General features: G+C 39.6%; 1 protein-coding gene across 5 annotated transcripts; it reads right to left on the bottom strand.

Annotated features, from left to right (window-relative positions):
* Positions 1–1,915: 1,915 nt before the first annotated feature.
* LOC115113660 (zinc finger protein 280C) lies at positions 1,916–14,696 on the bottom strand. Of its 5 annotated transcripts, none has more exons than XM_029641560.1 (21): positions 14,606–14,696; positions 14,343–14,490; positions 13,603–13,778; positions 13,179–13,393; positions 12,736–12,835; positions 12,308–12,517; positions 12,087–12,152; positions 11,874–11,983; positions 10,212–10,411; positions 8,721–8,878; positions 8,447–8,547; positions 8,106–8,252; positions 7,448–7,582; positions 7,021–7,259; positions 6,200–6,340; positions 5,279–5,341; positions 4,963–5,081; positions 4,828–4,858; positions 4,055–4,097; positions 3,915–3,961; positions 1,916–3,800 (listed from the first exon to the last, which is right to left on the bottom strand). In XM_029641560.1, exons 3-21 carry the CDS (start codon positions 13,769–13,771, stop codon positions 3,086–3,088), a joined length of 3,009 nt encoding a protein of 1,002 aa, XP_029497420.1. In that variant the 5' UTR covers positions 13,772–13,778; positions 14,343–14,490; positions 14,606–14,696; the 3' UTR covers positions 1,916–3,085. The 5 variants fall into 5 exon arrangements, with proteins under 5 accessions (XP_029497420.1, XP_029497424.1, XP_029497421.1 ...); XM_029641564.1 differs by having other exon boundaries at positions 12,308–12,514; XM_029641561.2 differs by lacking the exon at positions 14,606–14,696 and having other exon boundaries at positions 14,343–14,591.
* Between the last annotated feature and the right edge of the window lie 206 nt (positions 14,697–14,902).

Here is a 14,902-nt window from a genome sequence, read left to right as displayed (position 1 = left end):
GTCTTGAGTCAATAAGTATTCAATCCCGTTGTTATGGCAAGACGAAACAAATTCAGGAGTAAAAAAATATGCTTAACAAGTCATAAATTGCATGGATTCACTCTGTTTGCCATAATAATGTTTAAACGTGATTTTTTAAATCACTACCTTATCTCTGTACCCCACACACATCCAATTATCCGCAAGGCCCCTGAGAAAACTGCAACATTGTTTTGACGTAAATCTACTTGAAAATCTATGGCAAGACCTGAAATTGGTTGTCTAGTAATGATCAACAACCAATTTGACAGAGCTTGAAGAATTTAGAAAACAAATGGGCAAATTTTGCACAATCCAGGCGAGGAAAGCTCTTAGACTTACCCAGAAAGACAGCTGTAATCGCTGCCAAATGTGCTTCTACAAAGTATTGACTCAGGGGTGTGAATTAGATATCTGTACTTCATTTAATACATTTTTAAAAACTCCTAAAACTGGTGTGTAGATGAGTGAGAATATTGTTTTTAATCCATTTTGAATTCAGGCTGTAAAATAAAAATGAGGAATAAGTCAAGTCAACTTTCTGAAGGCATATCTCCTTGAAGCCTGAAACATTATGGGGCCATATCACTTGATTTCAGATATGGGGCTATGATATAACTTGATTTCAGAAATGGGGCTATGATATCACTTGATTTCAGATATGGGGCTATGATATCAATTGATTTCAGGTGATCCAAAGGCAATTTGTTTGGTCCTTTTCACAATGATGCAGGGACCATAATAAACAAACTCAGAAGCCTGTCATTTTCTTTTTATCTTGCCTTTACAGAAAGGTTATTCAACTCCTACTCTGAGGTCCAGAGCCCGCTGGTTTTCTGCTCCCACCTTGTGTTCCAGGTCTAAATCAGTCCCTGATTAGAGGGGAACAATGAAAAAATGCAGTGGTACTGACATCCAGAATTGACTTTGAAGGTTTTACAGGATTTGCATAGAAGTCAAAAGGGAGACAATCTTTGAGTTTCACTTTTCAAAGTCTCTTGCTCCTTGGTTGAAACTGTCATATACTGTCAGCCATTCTATAAAGCTTGTTCCCATTGAGCATCATTAGCTGACATTTGGAACACTTGCAAACAAATACAGATAGAAATGACTGGGGCCTGTGCATACGTGAGGTGTTCTCACTTCACAAGGTGGCATTGCTCCTCGAGGTGCCCTGAAATTTGACAGAAGTGTGCCTCCCTCTGAGAACTCATCCGTAAATCTTCAAAACGACTTAGCCTGAGGTGACAACTGAGTATTGTATTTGGGCCTACTGTGTCCCGCCAGAAAAGGAGATGCTGAAATAATATGACAGAATTTAGTCTTTGCTCTCATTGTTTCTTTTGTTAAATTTCCCGCAAGAAAGTAAATAAAGATTGAACAGTGACATAGTCTGGAGGATCCCACAAAGGAAACAGATAGATCTCGGTTTTAGTTTACTACTACTACTGTACCCTTTCTGCACTGTCCGGTCCTCTAATACTGGTACAGTACAATCCATTGATCACAAGACAAACTATCAGGCAATTCTGGTGGATTGATGTTACACACAGGATATAATAAACAGAATAGACATTATTACTTCCCCATTCTTGTCTATTTTAAGGATGCAAGAAAACAGTCTAGCTTCACTGCTTGGGATAATTCTGTATGTATTATCAGCACATGCTGGCCAAGAGCGACACCTTTGCTGTCACCTGTCAAAAACAATTCAATCCATCTCTAGCTTGTTTACGCACCAACTCATGTCACACTTCTCCCTCAAGCTTTTTGCATCAACCTCCCCATCAGCTGATAATTCACCAAACTAAACACAAAATGGCACAATGATCACATTCATAGCAAAGGTGAAGACATTTCAGTGCTAAGTCAACACTCATTTATAACTATTGTGAGGTAACTGGGGAATCAATGCATTTTATTACTTTTCATGTAAGCTGGGCAGTGATGATCCTACAGACTACAGTTGATCATCTCTCTCAACCATAATGAACATGGACAGTCCGTTCTTAATCAAGTCTCAATAGCAGATTTCATACTGTATTACCAAAGTTTATTTACATGTTAGCACGACTGCAATGGAAACACTGAGGGGATTAGATTACCTGGCCCAGTTGTCCCCAGTGGGAGGAGTTTGCACTGGATGAAAAGTGATTGCATTCTTTTTTGAGCCAGGTGCCCCGCTCTGGCTGATGGCAAAATCATCTCTGACGTAGATTAAGCACGTGGAGTATTGAAGAAGATACTGGTTTCAAGTGAAAAAGTGATTGCTTTTGATCAAAACACCATCTACCTTTACAATAAAAAAAAATGCTTAAATTTTCAAACAAGTTATGGCAAAGTGTTTCTGGACGATGCACCATGCTGCCCTGTTGACATGATCGAGCGACGCAGACTACTGTTCGATTTAAAATGATTAGAATGAATTACCCAAGAGAGTGTAAAGAAGATTTTCAGTTCCCCCCACTGCTTTTGCCTGTTCATGTGACGGGCCATAGACCGGTGCGCCGCAGTTCCTTTGACTCAAACTCCCTCAATGATTCAAGTCCATTTGACTGCTCTCAAACTAAAGACATACAGATGATCAAAGGGAAAGTGATGGATTATAGTATATTAAAAATACACAAAAGCACCTATGAAATGTCAATGGAAGTAGAGGAGGTATCTAAAATAAACAAAAAGGCCTATATCTACCAGTGGAAGGATAGTTAAGATATTTCAAGGATTTTTCACACTTAAAGAGTACAGGTTCAGATAAAGGAAAGCATAAACATTCAGAAATGGTATTTTTTGACACTACAGAAAGTCAAATTATTCAGTGTACCATTTTCACTTTCATTGAAAGCTTACAACCAAATTGTAAGTTTGACAGACAGAAGTCAAATCTTGCACTGATGTTAGAAAAAAATGATACATGTTTTTCCAAATGCCAAATCTAATCTAAAACACATAACACGTCTCAGCTCATCTCCATCTGGTCAAGGACAGTCAAGTTTAAGAAAATGGGAAGAGAAATACATTTCAATGATATGCAGTATTCTTAAAAATACATCCGGTCCACTTCTCACTACTCCGAGGACGCCGATCCCTTCAGTGTTTTAGGACTGGAGGGAATGTCTTTGTCGTCTGCCCTCTGATGCAGGACGTCAGCTGGACTTGAGGATGAGATGTCCTTTGCTTCCACGATATCTTTCACCTCTTGGTCTACAACCTTAAAGGGGATGGTCTCCAGGGAAGCGCTGACCTTACTGTCGTCAAAGCTCACAGATTCCGGTTTGCTTAATGACTCATGCAAACGCACAGTCTCCCCATCTAACTCACAGGCCACAGAACTAGTGGGGGACCTGGTCGCTGACTGCAAAGGCCGCTCCTCCCTCTGCTCCCCCTCAACTGAGCTTTCCATGGGTGTTTCACTTTCCATGAGGCCTGACTGCAAAGACTGCTCTTCTCTCCACTTCCCTTCAACTGAGTTTCCTATGGTTGTTTCTCTATCCATGGGCCCTGACTGCAAAGACGGGTCTTCCTCAACTGAACTTTCCATGGGTGTTTCTAGCTCTGTAGCCTGTGTGACTACCTGGCTCTGATCCACTGTAGAGATATGTGGAAGCCCTTGCACTTCTGCCTCTCCTAGCTGGTTAACTGCTGCATCATCGTTGTCTAGTAGAATTACAGCACCTCTTCCTGACTCTTGGGTCTGAACATGCATTACCTCTGGCCCATCCCTTCTTTCAGTAGCTGGGGTGATACACAAGACATTGGAGGTCTCCACCAATCTGGGAACGCTGTGAAAGAGAAGGGAGGGGGGAGAGAAACGTACCAAATCAATCTAATCAACTCCATCGAAGATGGGAAAAATATTTCTAGGTTCTATTTTGTGTGGACCACCCTTTAATTACCTGTGGAATTGGTCAAAAGCGCCACTCACTGTGGCAGTTTCAGCATTCTATGTAAAAAAATAAAGAGAGGTGCTGGGTTGAGGAAACAGTTCAAAATCAAACATATGTGTTTCTCAGGTACAATCCAGCTAGAGTAGTACCTGGATATCAGGGAACATCAGAGCAGAGATCCCTTGCTTATTTCTGAAACAGAACAAAAGAGAATCACGACAAATCCATTAAACGTAGAGCCCTTTTAATAAAACTACTTTGGAGATAGCGTTAGAATATGGTAATGAAAACGTCAAATTAATTTTCAGAGCATAATTAAGACCGGCTTATCAGCACAGAATTAGTATCCAAATAGTTATTTAAAAAAATAGTTATATTAATCATGAAGCAAAAGGACCAATGTCCTTGTCCAGACAAATTATTCTTCAAACAATTCAATTGTACATATTAAAATCTCAGGAGGAACAACATATTTATGAAATGATTCCATTTGAACTTGATCTTGTGTATTGTTAGTGCGTTTGGCTTCTCAAGGGAATACAACAAATTAAGACGAGGATATTCTTGCAAAAGAGATTCAACAATGACCTTTCATTTCAGCAGCTTCCCAATGACAAAATGACCTAACTTTAGGCACACATTAATTAAGCAATGTTCTCTGGTATTAATTAAGGCCAAAGTTCTTTAAAAAAAAAAGAATCCACTTAATATGCATCCCAATTAGCTTAATGTAAAAAGTACCGGTACATGGTAAAGATTTCTCAAAATAACAGATGCATTCAAACTCATAGGTCAGGGAGTTGGAAGTCTCACAAGTACTTGATACTCAAATTCTGAGAATCTCATTACAACACTATGAGGGGTGTTACTTTTATTTTAGGATGTTCTCGTTATCTGCTGCATTGGGAGAGTAGCTACTCACCCTCTAATGCCGTCATCTACAGCACCTTCTCCTGCAAGACAAGAAAAACATGACATGCAGACAGGTTATTATTATTATATGAACAAAATGCGACGCCTAAGCATCTGGTTGTGAAGAATGTGATAAACCTTATACCTTTCTCTAGTATGACCTTACAGATGTGGTGTGGTCTGTCAATCAAATGCTTGCTCATGAGGTCAGTTCCATGCGCATCAGCCAGGAAGTCACAGTTCAGACAGACAAGGGTTAAATTCCTGCAAGACAGCAGGTAAAATGTGATTCATAATGAACCTAATGGAATAGAATAAACTAGCATGGTGCTTAATTTTGGTCATATTTGGTGAAAATGCAACACTACATAAAGAAGTCATTACCAAAAACTAAAGTGCAGAACAATGGCAACATTAAAGAATTGATTTGAGACCAGATTTGTTTAGTTAGGGACACGTACCGTAGGACAACTGGGATTTTCCTCATTTTCCGGAATCTCTCTTTTGAGATGGCACTATGGAACCTGACAAAAATATATTTGTATATGTTTAATATGGATTAAAAAACATGAGCTGGCACACACGCAGAAAAAAAGGTTGTGTGGAGGTGCTGACTAACGGCGAATAAACTATAAAAATTCATTTGCACACTCCATGTTTAAACTCCCAGCAATTTAATGGTTATTTACCAACATTTCGGCATCACTGTTCCTCCCTCAGGGTGACTCAAGACTTTATTTTTACAATATATATTTAATATGAACAATAAAACATCCTCCCTGAGCAGACTAGGTGAAAAAAATCTGTCGATGTGCTCGAGCAAGGCACTTAACCCTACTTGCTCCCGTAAGTCGCTCTGGATAAGAGCATCTGCTAAATAACTCAAATGTAAAAATGGACATACACACTGTTCACAAAACATTAAAAACACCTACTCTTTCCATGACAGACTGACCAGGTAAATGCTATGATCCCTTATTGATGTCACGTGTTACATCCACTTCAAATCAGTGTAGATGAAGTGGAGGAGACCGGTTTAAGAAAGATTTTTAAGCTTTGAGGCAATTGAGACAGATTGTGTGTGTGCCCCATTCAGAGGGTGACTGGGCAAGAATATTTAAGTGCCTTTGAACAGTGTATGGTAGTAGGTGCCAGGCGAACCAATTTGTCAAGAACTGCACACCGCTGGGTTTTTCCACGCAGTTTCCCATGTGTATCAAGAATGGTTTACCACCCAAAGAACATTCAGCCAACTTGACAACTGTGGGAAGCATTGGAGTCAACATGGGCCAGCATCCCTGTAGAACGTTTGACACCTTGTAGGGGTGTTCCTAAAGTTTTGTACTCAGTGTATATATGCGTTATGAATCTGATGCTTTTACCTTATCATATGGTTTCCAAAGGATGTTTTGCAACTCGTCCGATACTTGCATGCACCACAAATTGCAACCATGGGATAGTGACTATAGAAGTCATGAATCTCCGAGTAGCACTCAATGCAGGTATGTCGTCTTTCTCCAATACTAAAAAAGTAGAGAATTAATTAGGGCATCATTATTTCATTTATATCTGAAGTACTATTACCTTCAGTAAAACATTCTGAGATGCATTATTAAACATACAAGTTACTTGATTGGTGTAATATATTGATAACCAGGGCTCTGAAGTGCAACCATTTTGGTCACATATGCTCCTAAATATTTTGCTGTGCGACCTGACATTTTATTTTAGGAGCACTGTGCGACTATGAATACAATCTCCCAGATAATAATTGTTGTAATGATTAGGCTTCGCCGTACCGTTGTTTGAGTGAACTAGACATAAAAGCAAGCACATATTTATTAGTCATGGTTACACCATCACTACAGCGAAAACACATTGTTTCTAGCACAAACTGGTAAAAAAAATACAACCCATATTACCTGCAGTGTTCTATTGTGAATTGGTTATACATTCATGAACCACTTCACAAGCTGTTCCAAAACCACTCGCAGGCATTTGTTTACCTGTTGTTCAGTCATGTAACCTCATTAGCTCCTAACTTGATGTTGTGAGCACCAGTGCTACCAATGAAACGTTTGAATTTAGAGCCCTGTTCATAACCAACCATGAAAAGAAACTGTCCCTGACCATAGTTGCTATAACAGAAACTATGTAGTTTGCACCATGAGAAAAAAACAAGTTGACTGAGTGATGTACCGACCTGAGACTCTGCAACACATGGTTGTTCTTCTGCTGCTTGAGGAGCTTTTTGCTCACTGCGCCCTTGCCTTTCCCCCCACTGCTGCCCTGTGTGGTAGATGTACTTCTCTGAGCTTTTACATTGGCTGCCTTCATGGCTCCCTTCATGCCTGGGACCTCTGGTATGACACTGACACTGGATTTGTCAGAGGCACGGGCGGAACTGGGAGATGGCCCTGTCAGAGAGGCCCGGATAGTCACCTGAAAAATGTATTAAAAGAACAGATCAAATCAAGATTATCTGAATTCATGCCGTAATTTAAACATTTGTAATAGCACTTGCTTTCAAATGAGGGTTTATTGCAGTTGCCATTGACTTGATCTATATTGTAGATACTTGGTACAGAGGTATTGAGATGTTTTCCTAGACTAAATAAGAAGAGTTTAACCTTGGTTCCAGGAGGAAGGCCCTCCAAAGCTTTGGGTTTTTGGAAAGTCTTATGGTGCTGAGTCTTGTGATCCACTCGCTCCTTGTAGGTGAGGAAATTCAGCCTGCATTTCCCGCAACGATTAATTCCTTTTTTCTGGTGAATTTACAAAACAAGTACAATAGAAAAGCACGAGTCAAGATAACAAGACTGCATATAGGTAGATAATAGGTTCAGCTATTTCTTTGTTCTATGGCTACATACAGTGATTTGTGGAGTTGATTTGGTTTGTTTTTTTTGCCAGAGAGCCCATTAGGCAGGAGAAAGGAAGTAGACATTGCTGTAAGACAGTTATGTATTACAGCAAGGTGTTCAGCAGACAACCAAATCAATCCAACCTCAGAATGAAAGCCAATAGGGTAACTCACAAGAGTGTTCAATTTTTTTAAAACCAGCCAGCTATAAAACTCTAACTCGGAGAGAAAAACTATTTGCTGCATTCACTGCTTTATTAAGAGGCTGAACCATCAGGAAACAGACATGAAATTACAATGTGTGACAGGTCAGTCAGAACATGAGCCCCATCAATCAAAAATGACCCAATCAACATATTTATTGATCATGGATTGTTGCACATATTTAACAATAGAAAAGTACCCAATATAACTAAGCCTCTTACCTGATGCTTCATATAGTGCTGCATGTAGACATGACCACTTTTAAGAACTTTAAGGCAGAAAGGACAAAGGAGATCCTTTGTGTTTTCATGCACCGTACGGAAGTGTGTGTCCACATCGGTAAAGAATGAAGACCGGTAGTTGCACACCTGGAAAGAGACAATTCAAGTATTAGTTTGAATAATAAAAGGTTCAGGAAGACTGCAAGTCAAATCCCTTCAATAATTTGAATTAAATGTTTCAATTCCTGATTGTAGTGCCAGGGCATCTCTACGATCAACTGTGAATAACTTTTCTTTGTGAACAAACTACTATAAAAACATGATTGATAAACAAAATGTACCTGGCAGACATAGGGCATCTCTCCAGGCTTGTGATTGTCCTTCATGTGTTCCAGGAGCACTTGCTCAGACTCAAAGGCTAATTCACATATCTTGCAATTGGCTACAAAAACAAGAACAAATTACTAAAAATGGGCCCAACTTGTTAAAGACAGGTTGATTATATATAAAGTTATGTACAATGTATGATTGCTTGAGACGGTATTCAATACGTTAAGGTGAAATGTATGGTTTCACTGAAGTTTCATGTCGGTTGCCATTGACTAGTATGCCTACTTGAAGATTCGACCATGCTGTGGGCACTCTCGACGTGGCACTGCAGCTGGAATGGGGTTGAGTACTGCCGGTAGCAGTGTTGGCAGGTAGTGTGGCTTTCCCAGCTCTCACTGTTCTGCTTCTCTAGCTCCAGATGGTGCTTCATGTGGTTCATGAACCTACAAGAGTCCCGCAAAGTGCAAGATATGCCAAAGAAACAAAGATGGGTGTGGTGTGAGCTTTGCCGTTTATCTTTAGTTTACAATGCAAAAAACTGAATGTTATTTTTAAACAAGCTATTAAAAAAAAAGAACTACTATCCAGTCACCCAGAGCAAATGTCATAAAAAATGTTGTGAATATATTCTAAAAAAAGCTCATTAGCTTTTTAGTCAAACTTTTAAATAATTAAATATATGCATACATACATGCATAAATAACTAACTACCCTACTTCAACCATTTGGAAAAAGAAAAACTTAATGTACTGAGCTAAATTACAGTGAAGCCGTATTCAACAACACTTCAACAGATCGTGGCCCGTGTGCAACACCAAACCTGCGCTTCGGATCCCCATGGTTTAAAAAAAAAGAAATTAGCAACCACTCCTTGCACCTCACTTCCTAAGCATGCATAATTGCCATTATAATACCGCCAATTACGCAGCTTTTTGTTTGGCTTAATGATGAGGTGTTCCACGGCTGCACCGAGCCGCATGACCTCTACATGTAACCGCTGCACTGACAAGGCAGGCAAGGCCCATTTTTCAGCCAGCACAGTCTTACCTCAGCTCCCCTAATAGGGATTTTTATGCAGACCAACTATGACCTCTGCTGCCAGACTGAGTACAGCACAAATGGGTCTGCCCATTAAAAGGAGCATACAGAGGCTTTTCTCGCAACGTTCTGAAGCAAAGTTATTTAATCAAAGGAGCAGTTCTTACACCATCCAAACTAGCAGCCATTATTCATCTCTGGCCCCAAGTGGGAATATGAGTTGATATGTCATCCACCTGGGGGAGAAAACTGTGATGAGGGCTGAAACACATTGAATCTCCTCTCTTCACATTGAAGTTAATCACTCTCCATGGGCAGAGGGCTCATTTTAACACTTGTTCATGAACACCATTTCCATGCACCAAAACAGTACAGTAGACACTTGGGGTGACGTATTGACAAAAGGCTGGTTGATGTATCCATCCATTACCAATAACATTTAGCCGTTCATATAAAGGTAGAAGATATGTCCACCAATCTGCTTATTGGTGTAATTGTGTAATGTGTGTGCATTATGTAAACACGTGACATGCCAAATGTATTGTTTTCATTATGCCACTGGACAAATAGGATATAAAAGTTCTTTAGATTAGAAAATGACCTTGATTATACAAAACACATTTTGTGCAGTAGACACGACACCCTGTTTCGACACAAATAATCGTATTATTCAGGAATACGGTGGCTTATTGAAAACAAAAGCAGAGCTGCACAGCAAGCAACGCCTGCTGTAGTTACCTGACGTTGTTCTTGAGTACTTTCAAACAGCTCTGGCACTTATAGGTAAATGGGGTCTTCTGCTGCTGCAATTTTGGTTTGTCTCCCTCAAATCTACCATAGTAGAAGTCTGTGACAAGCATGATGCGCTTGCTTGCAAAAAGGTAAGTAGACTTCGGGGTTGAGGGGAAGACACACTCCAACAGGTGAGGACAACATTTCTGTAATTAAAGTAATTTAAATTAAAATAGGCTGACAAATTGCAATCTGCAGAGTTGATATTGTAGTTCTTAAAAAATGCCTTATATAAGGCTCTGGTTCATGCACTAATAGCAAGGCTTGACATTAACACATGTCCTCTTGTTCGGGACAAGAACCATTTTTTTCACTTGTCCATTTGGACAACAAATCTATCACAAAAATCAAATAATTACTGCGATCAGAATTGGATGTGAGAAGCAAACACTGAAATAATTTTAAAATCTATTTTTCATGTCCATAAATAAAAAGTCTGCACGTCAAAGTGTAATTGATATGCATATTGGCTTCAGCCTCATGTCCAGACGGATACTGACATGAGGGAGGAGGCAGAAAATGTAGGAAAACTTTAATGAGAATTTTAATTACATTAAATACAGGATAATTAACATTAATGTCTGAAGGCTTGAATCTGTTGACATACTCGAGGCACTTCGTTCAGATCAAATGGTCAAGACCGGAGAGTGAAAGACAGTGCATGTTGCGCACCGCACATCACCCACCTTGAATCTGAGCGGAGGCGGCCAACATTTTGAAACTATTTCATAATAAACTAATTTCATAATAAACTTAATTGTTTAAAACCTGGATGTAGTCTAGCCTAGGCAAAATATGACCACAGAAATGTTGAAACCAGAATTTTTCATGTTCTATTAGCTTTCAAATCAATATTATTTTCCAAAAGCCAAAGGCATAATACTAGTCGTGAGTAAACCATGCCAGTTTATACAGCTTTAGATCTCACTTCTTCATTTCTAACAGACATTTTCATCTCTGTCATAGGAAACCGCTCGCACATTGAAAAAGGTGTTCTCACTAATCGCATGTTGGAACATTTGTGTGCAGCCATGTGTGCATATGGAAATATATAAATGACTTAAATGTAAATGTAAATATATATATATTATATGTGCAGCAGTTGTATGATTGTTTTGTATGATTTTTGGACGTCATCCCAGAACCGTCCCAGGGTCTGTTTTGGACCGCATACATGTTTTATCGTCCCAGGGACGCCCTTTAATATATAAAATCCATAAAAAGTATTTGGTTGTAATTGTAACGTTGCAATATTTTATAGGCTACCAAGGGTGGCCAACTATCCTCAAGGTTAGCCTTAAAAGGGGCAGTGGTGTATTTTGAGACACGAATGAATATGCAAAGACACGAATAGGGAGACTGCAGCACAGCAAAATTTCTCTTTTTTTATGGTAAATTTGTTTTTATATATATATATATATTTTGAAAAGTAGTTCCTTGCATCATACAATGATGTCAAAACGGTGTTTAAAAAAAATCTGTCATCCTTGTCCGAAGTACAAGCAGCTAAAAAAGTTAATGTCAAGCCCTGAATAGTAACGTTATACAATATTTATGTAAAACAATTGTCACAGCTAAAGGCATGCATTTTAGAATGACTGAACTCACCACCATGTGATCTTTCATGACAACTTGTTGGTAGAAATCAAATTTACACTTTGGACATTTTTTACAAAAACGTGCCCCATTTTCTAATATCTCCTGGGCGTGGGAAGACCCTGCAAAAACACAAATCTAAATTTCAGTTGTAAAAATAAAAAAGTAAGTGCTAATGAATCTAGCTAATAACAGAACATGCAACTGATGTAAGGAAACCCCTACCCATGTCCTGCTTTGCTTTTTTGGCTGTGCTGTTTTGGTCTTGAGGTAAACCTCGTTTGCCATAGTCTGTTTAAGGGGAGAGAAAAAAGATTCATACTTATTATCACAAGTCACATGCAATCTTCAGATCATGAGGTCACACAGAGGGTCAAGAGTTTTCCTGACCAAGTGACCTGGCCAGGAATATCTCTGGGTCAAACAAGTTAGATATTTTGGCTCACCCCAGCTGTTGCCTTTGGCTTGAATAACTGGGGACACAATCTGGAGGTTGGTAGAATTTGAGTGGTTGGGCTGGGAAGACAATGCAGCGGGGCCCTGCACATTAGACAAGGTCACTACGTTGTTGTGGATCATGTGCACTTGAGGCCTGTGGATAACCCCAGGTGAAGGCTTCCCTGGAGTCACCTGCTGCAGAATGTGCTGCTGGCCTGCTGAAAAAAAAACACATTACAAATATGAAACACAGCAAAAAAGTAGTACGTGTGGCTGTATAGGGAATATATAAGTTTACTTGTAGGGCATAGATTCACGAAATTCATTTCCAATTATTAGTCTGCTCTGAAATACAAAAATGTGTGTTATGTTTTGGTGTGTTGCTTGCCTGCCTGCAATCAAATTAAGATGTAATGTTTCTATTTTTTTTTTATACCTGGAACCACAGTGAAAGATGTCCCGGGGGGATACTGTTTCCCAAGGGAAGCAAGGAAAGCTGAGTTGGCCGGTAACTGTGGTGTGGTCATAATGTAACCCTAAGAAAAAAGGTAAACCGTTTTATTAAAACATTGCACCAACACCATTAAAGCCAAGTTACATATCTATAACTAAACAGGTGTCCAGTCAAAGCTCTTCTGTCCCAGCACCACAATCATGGAAAAATCTGCATTTTCCTACTAGCACCGACTTTGCTGATAACTACTTTATTGAGGGAGCATGTACTTACTACAACTGAGGTTGTCTCACCTAGCTATCTCAAGATTAATGCAGTAATTGTAAGTTGCTCTGGATACGAGTCTCTGCTCAATGACTCAAATGTAATGTGCGTTTTTTTTGCAATGTATAGCAAAGTGAAATAAGGGATAAAGCACAAAATACCTGGTTGTTGATAATGATGGGCTGTGGTGGTACTGCTGTTAAGGGTCGAGGTGCATTGTTCAACCCTTTCCCTGGAATTATGATGTTCTGGGGAACTGGACCCTGAGTGAGATGAGCTTGGGGGGAGCTGTGTGTCATTGTCATCCTAGGGGCTCTTGGTCTTCCAACTCCGCCACTTTGAACTGGGGTGGTCTTCACATTTCTTTGGTTGTTCGCTTCAAAGACAGGTCAGATACATAAACAAGACTGGTTAATTTTCAAAGCAATACAATATATATTGATAATCACATTTACCAACTTTGTAGAGCAACTAAGGGAAAATCATCCAATGGAAGGACATTGTGTAAGCAAACTATCCAAACTAGAGAAAACAGACGTCGGAGACCTAACATTAACTGAGCCATACCAAGAGAAGAAAACATACTTGGTCTGGTGTTAATGGTGCCCTTTGAAGTACTAAGCTCCCCAACAAATATAGGTTCATCGTCGTCATCATCATCATGTTTACCGTCGCCCAACAAATTAACTTCTGGTGTCTGTCTCTGCCATGGCTCCAGCTCCTCTTCCTCACATTCCATAAAAAGCTCGGACATTGTGATGCTGAAAAATGGATGAGAGTTACGTTAATGTTAACTAGAAAAAAAAACTGTTAACTAGCTAGTTAGTCAAACGAAGTTAGCTATGTTTTCTTCAGCTAGCTGCGAGCTAACCTTAGCTAACATGTTTTGCGTACCTGGCTAACTAACGTTAGTAGGAAAAGCTAGGAAACTGGATACGTTGATTCCTCATAGCCGTGCGCCCGCGCGACTAGTTAGTTAACGGACCTCTTGCTTATATCCCGTCGAAAAACCATAGCTAGCTACATCAACAAGCTGGAAATACAATGCAGAACACAACATAGTTAACTAGCGATACTCACGTTATCTACCAAAACGTCCAGTTTCCATCTATTTTAGCTCACTACAGTTGCTAGCTAACTCTGCTAGCCAGCCATTATTAGCTAGTGTGGGCAACCAATCATGGCGTCTGGCGCGACAACACAACATAGATCTCTTTGTTCCAACTTAATTTTATCTGATGCAGTAGTACTAAGATATGTTTAAATGCTATTCAACAATACCAACATTCTAGGTATACCAGTGGCCAAGTACAGAGTCCACTTACCTTTTAATCTAACGTTTAACTGGATGGTTTGTCCTTAGTACAAAATGAGAAATACCTTCTATGGAGCGCCTGTGAATATTGTGGTGGCTGATGGGAAATTTGGGGTTTGCTGAGAGGAAGGTTACCACTGCCTCAAAATGAGCTTTATCTTTAAAATACATGAAAACAACAATTAGTTAGAGTTAACCGTTTGGTTTAATATCACACTTTAAGAAGATAAATGATAGAAATAGGCAGGGTTTATGACTTTGTGGAGATGGTACCTAGTGACAAACAGAGGAAAAAGCGAAGCATTAGTGTTTACTCCGCCCAAAATCTTCTTCTATGGTATAATGGCGGTGCGCAAACAAACACCACCCAAAATCTGTCCACGTTTTAAGCAGATCAGCTTAATTCTTCTTCTTGAAATGTGTATTGGAGGATCACAAACAACTGAAAGGTGCATACACCGCCACCTACTGTACTGGAGTGTGAGGCCATCTATTTATCTTATCTAGCCATGTGTTTCCGCCTACTGACTAACCCTACACCCATTAAAACCTCACCACTATTCCACTACT

The sequence above is a fragment of the Oncorhynchus nerka genome, linkage group LG28 (genome assembly GCF_034236695.1).
Source record: "Oncorhynchus nerka isolate Pitt River linkage group LG28, Oner_Uvic_2.0, whole genome shotgun sequence".
In the NCBI taxonomy this organism is placed as follows: Eukaryota; Metazoa; Chordata; class Actinopteri; order Salmoniformes; family Salmonidae; genus Oncorhynchus; species Oncorhynchus nerka.
This window is presented reverse-complemented; position numbering and strand designations above follow the sequence as displayed.

Coding starts and splice junctions, on each gene's coding strand:
- LOC115113660 (XM_029641560.1), bottom strand. CDS start 13,771: ATGTCCGAGCTTTTTATGGAATGTGAGGAAGAGGAGCTGGAGCCATGG. Junction 8,253..8,446: donor AGATGCCCTATGTCTGCCAG/GTACATTTTGTT, acceptor GTCTCTTTCCAG/GTGTGCAACTACCGGTCTTC. Junction 5,082..5,278: donor AAAATCCCAGTTGTCCTACG/GTACGTGTCCCT, acceptor GCTGTCTTGCAG/GAATTTAACCCTTGTCTGTC.